General features: G+C 38.3%; 1 protein-coding gene across 1 annotated transcript; it reads right to left on the bottom strand.

The window, feature by feature from the left end:
- Positions 1-535: 535 nt before the first annotated feature.
- LOC129748035 (ras-related protein Rab-14) lies at positions 536-4,563 on the bottom strand. The gene is made up of 5 exons (XM_055742498.1): positions 4,147-4,563; positions 2,761-2,874; positions 2,512-2,692; positions 2,273-2,455; positions 536-2,179 (listed from the first exon to the last, which is right to left on the bottom strand). Exons 2-5 carry the CDS (start codon positions 2,864-2,866, stop codon positions 2,002-2,004), a joined length of 648 nt encoding a protein of 215 aa, XP_055598473.1. The 5' UTR covers positions 2,867-2,874; positions 4,147-4,563; the 3' UTR covers positions 536-2,001.
- Between the last annotated feature and the right edge of the window lie 638 nt (positions 4,564-5,201).

The following is a 5,201-nucleotide window of genomic DNA, read 5'->3' as shown; positions in this document are numbered from 1 at the left end:
CTAATATCTTTAGCTTGAGACGGCTAGCTTCTCTAGCAAGTTGAACCAGCTTACCTGGCTGGGCAAGAGTCAAAACATTCCAAGTTCCAATTCTAGTCCGTGTTTTCATGCTAAAAGTCGTTGCCAAAGTTCCAATTCGGTTATTTCTTGTCTCAGTTTCCGGAACAATTTAAAAATCGGGAGCAGTAGATTGTTTGCCTGAGGTCCTTATCCCGCGATGAAGCTGCCATCTTGGAATTTGGCGGGAGTCGCATTTCATAAATTCAGCTGCTCGCTGTGAGACAGACGCTGTTTGAGCGGGCCCTGACCTGGAGAACACGCCCTCGATTGAATTATTGCACGCCGTCCCTGACCTGGAGAACAGACGCGTTGCGGCCAGCATGCATCCACCGGGGTTGGGTATCTGATATCCGCTTAGGTTACTCGCATCCCAGCTGATACCACGGGAAGGTTGAGATAGGAGTTTGAATAAGAGGTGCGCGTAACTCCAGGAAGAGTGATATACCACCACAAAAATAGGAAAACAGATTGTACCTTGAATTTATAATGGACCTTTCCGAGAATATATTTATTTATAGACTAATGTCCTGCTTAAACGTGATTGGTGTCGTTCACCGTTTTGCCAAATTTTATCCTTTTACTTTTTAATGCTGCTGGCATTATATGAAGTCCAGCGACTTTAGCTAAACAAATGTATTCATTGGTAATACTTTTTTTTTCATACATAGTTTAGTAGTTTACTAAATTCCAAAAGTGTCTACAGAATATCTATCTCGTCTTACGGTATCTATAGGGTACTTGCTTTGAATAGTGTTGATTTCTATTTAAGGGGCGCATTAAGGGTGGACCGTAAAATTGGAATAATTAACTTTTAAGCTTTAGATTATCTTTTTTTCTGTTTTAGTAGGTATATACTCACAGTCAATTAAAGGAGATTTCTTCTACAATCTGACATAGTACTGAACCAGTTTACTGGTTCCGGGACCTGGCTACCACAAATTGTAACGTATTTTGTACTAAGGGGGAAATATGTGTGTTTTGACGCATTCTATGACCGCGCACTTCGATTGCACTTGACTCTCGATGATAGTTTCCTGGTTCGTTGGATAAATGCGCGCGCAGCAGAATAAACCAGGACCGGTAATTTTCTTCCGATAGAAACTTAGGACAGAAAATATTTATCTTTTAGTTTGATGACCAAAGTTTGCGGTTATAACTCAAAGCAATGAAGAAAAGTACCAGTTTTAAATCCACGTGTACCGGTTTCGTGTGGTTCCGAATCTCCCGTGAAATTTCGTTGGTATTACACATAGATTTGGTAGGTCTAGTACCGTTTAACAACCCAACTAAATAGTGCCATATCTACATAAAACTATTTTCTTTTCTGGTCTGCTACTGCTGTAGACCGGTTATTAGTATTATTCAAAGGTGTTATTAGTTTTCCTTTTGTAAGATTACCAGTTCAAATTAAACTTACATTTTACATACTTTTATTGAAAGTTAAAGCAAAAAGGCTAGATTTAACAAAAAATAAAAGAAAACCGACTATGATATTATTTGAATAAAAACTCTATTTTCAACGAAGGGAATCGGTTGATGTTTCAAAATACCGAATCCCAAAATAAACTTTTTTCTTTTCGAGAAACAATCACAGGTGCCACCCAATAAAATTTTCACTATAAGTATTCGATTTCTCGACAATATACCTGTCGTCTATGCTCGGTTTCCGTTCGTTTTTTTTATGAAAGATTTCTAATCAGAGTCCAATACTACAGAGCACAGGTGAAACGTGTGTTTCCGATAGTGTTAGAACTTGCTTTGGCAAAGGTCGGAAACGTAGTGTTCATGCAAATTTACTTTTTCTAGTGTGGTGCTGTCTTGGTTCCAACAAATATTCACATCCAATCCAATATTATACGCGTAAAAGGGGGGGAATGAATGGCAGACCACTATTTGTCTCCTTAAATACACACAGATAGTCGGTAACTGGGACGGACGAAGTTAACAGGAGCAGTTATCCTTGGGATTCTGGATATCGCCGGTCAGCGAAGTTCGTCCCGGTTGGGCCGGTTTGTGCTGAACTCCCGATTCGGACGAGTTCAGATCAAGTCGACCGTCTTGGATGCTTTGGTATATTTTTCGGGCCGTTTCCAAGAATGCTTCTTCCACGTTTTGGCCACTAAACATTGCAAGGTTTTAAGATATTTCAAAAGTTCAGTGTTAAGTAATTTTTTACGGGATCTGAAAAGTAAAAAAAATCAATTGAACTTACGTCATGGCGCTGGCCTCTGCAAACATAAGCCCGTTTTCGTCGGCGAATTTTTTAGCCTCTTCATAGGTAACCTCACGGGTACTTTCCAGATCGGATTTGTTGCCAATCAAAAATATCACAGTGCTTGGATTGGTCAGATTGCGAGTATCGGTTAGCCAACTCGACAGATGATTGTAGGTGGATCTGTAAAATCGATTTTTTTGTATCTAATCGAATCAAAAGTTCATCGTTTTTAATACCTTCTTGTGATGTCGTAAACCATAAGGGCACCAGCTGCCCCTCGGTAGTATGATCGGGTAACTGCCCGGAAACGTTCCTGGCCGGCAGTGTCCCAGATTTGCAGTTTGATCTTCTGTTTGTCGACCTCGATGATCCGAGTACCGAACTCAACGCCAATCGTATGTGGACAACTGGCCATGACTGTAGAAAAAAAATGAACATTGTTATCAAGATGTTTTATTAACGGTAACTATTTGAATGTAACCTACATTTTTTCTCCGTGAACTGGTGTAGCAGACAACTTTTTCCTACACCCATGTCACCAATTATGATGTATTTGAATATGTAAGAATAATTATACGGACCCGCGGACATGTTGAATACTGAAAAAAATAAAGTAGAAAATATTATCGCGGATGTGTTTTATATTTTTATCATCACAAAATTACATCGGTCCAAGGTCCAGTCGTAGCCATCTTGAACCCGAAGTGTTAGTTCGTTAAAAAAATACATGGTAAAAATGTCTATTCTAATTTCTAAATTATGGCCGAGCAGCGGTGATCCCTTCGAACTTTCAGCTCAGTCTGATGAACTATTATACTTCGGTTAGAAGCCATTACGTTGTGACAAATTGCAATTAGAACACCTTACGGCGAAACGAAACGAAAAGTTCGAGTGCCAGTTCATATACGTTCCGGTTCGATTCAGTTCGAGGTGATAAGAGCAGTTGTTTGGTTGCATATTGCCTCATGGGAGTGTTACATTCTATGCTGTGGTGGGAGTGTTGTGAACAATAAATGTGTGCAAATATTTTCCAATACCATGGGGTCGAGTTGGTTGAACTATTTCGTTATGAAAATAAAGTGTTCTACAAAGTTGATATGTTGTAAACGTTCAAATAATGGCAAAGCAAAATGTGACGATAAAACAAACATTTAAAACTTCGCACATTAGAAGTTAGGGATGACAAAAAGGGGAAACAGTTTTTGTTGGGAGAATTCTAATAAATGTATATAAATTTATTATCAAGAAATTGTGAAAAAATTTGTGTCAAAAATGAGATGAATGTGTGTGCTCGATGTTCATTAAAATTTCAAGCTAAACTCATTGTAGATTTACAAACTAATGATTCATCTACTTGTATAATGTCTAATATACATTTCATTATTGACTCCATCTATGAAACTTTACAGGAGGACTAACGAATAAATCACAAATATATTATTAAAAGGTGCTGGAATTAAAAAGGGTCCATGCATTATTTCTGTTATCATTCCTTAAAAACCGACGAGCTTGTCTGTCAAGTTAAAACAATAATTAACATCTAGCAAATAAAGATGTAGTTCTTAGAAATTAAAGTTACGAGTTGCAACAAGCCTTTTTGAAAGTGTAACCCTATTGAAAACCACAAACTACCGAGCTCTTAATTAATATAAGTAATGGATTAGTCATTCGACCCATCTTGTTTTATTCTGAAGAATTTGGTAATCATTTTCAACAACTTCGAAAACGTAAAATTTAATAGTTCCGATTAGGCTCAATGCGGGGCTACAGATCTTGAAATCGATAATCTCTAATCAACAAGACTCTTTTAAGGGTTAAGGTCAATTCCAAACGCTGATCACAATTCATCCCTCCTACCTTCTGGTACTTACATTATGCGTCTTTGACTGTTTTCGATCGACGACGTAATCACAACGGATGGGCCCAGCAGCTACTTTCCAATTAGGCTTTCAAAGGTCCGTCCGTCCCTCTTCTGTCGAAGGGAAAAATCGAACAGCGCAAAAGATGGAATCCTTTTCGCTTCTTTGTTGGATTTCACTGATGTTTATGACGATGGATGAGCACCATTTGGGTGGGCGTGCAGTTTCCAAACAGTCCACTGTTGCTACCAGTTGATTGTTTCGTTTAGCGCGCTACTCATCCGGAAGTATCCGCAGTTTGCAGATACGGTTCCCAGGGAACGTTTGAGATGGAAAAACTTTGCTAATCTGCACAAAAATTGATTACCCTCAGAGGAGGTTCTGCTCGTTCGCCAACATGGATGACTCAAAAATATGTGACAGCTCTGCTTCGATTCTTGTGTGTGTGCTCGTTTGTGACGAAAAAGGGAAAACAAAACGTAAACATGAACTTCATGAGCTCACGCACACCATGCTGATTTTTGCATAATTTGGAGAGGTATTCTGGTAGCGTTTTATTTGCATATACACGGCGGACTCGATTATGCGTTCACCCCAAAATTTAATCTCTTTGTTTACTACCTATCTATTTCTGAAAATAAAATTCGTTTTGAAAGAAATTTTTGAAAAATCATCAGACATCAAGTGAGTGAGAAGCGACTATTACGGCCCCCTTCCCTACTAACCAGTGAAACAGATACCCTCGGCACATTTAAACTTTATAAAAGTAAAAGGCCTTTAATAAACTAGTTGTAAATAAAAAAAAAAAAGTGAGTGAGATTTTGAGTGCAAACATATTGGATGGAAATATTTTCAAAAGTATGATACAACTCGCTAACTTTCAGCTACTCAGTTCAGAGCAGGGATACCAACTGTTTTTCAGAAAAGTCTGGAAGATTTTGAAAAAAATGTCTGGAAAAGTCTGGTAGGCTATCTTTGTAGGTGATGACATTTTTTTTTTTTTTTGGTCGTCAAATCGCAATATTGTAGTAGTCTAACTCATTCCTTGAAAATAATCAATGTCGAAG

The sequence above is a fragment of the Uranotaenia lowii genome, chromosome 2 (genome assembly GCF_029784155.1).
Source record: "Uranotaenia lowii strain MFRU-FL chromosome 2, ASM2978415v1, whole genome shotgun sequence".
In the NCBI taxonomy this organism is placed as follows: Eukaryota; Metazoa; Arthropoda; class Insecta; order Diptera; family Culicidae; genus Uranotaenia; species Uranotaenia lowii.
The sequence above is the reverse complement of the archived record's forward strand: the minus strand, read 5'-3'. Positions and strand labels throughout refer to the sequence as shown.

Bases quoted from the DNA above. Each gene is read 5' to 3' on its own strand.
- LOC129748035 (XM_055742498.1), bottom strand. From the start codon at position 2,866: ATGTCCGCGGGTCCGTATAATTATTCTTACATATTCAAATACATCATA. The intron at 2,456-2,511 runs GTATTAAAAACG...TCGATTTTACAG, and splicing joins GTTTACGACATCACAAGAAG to ATCCACCTACAATCATCTGT. The intron at 2,180-2,272 runs GTAAGTTCAATT...TGCAATGTTTAG, and splicing joins GCAGAGGCCAGCGCCATGAC to TGGCCAAAACGTGGAAGAAG.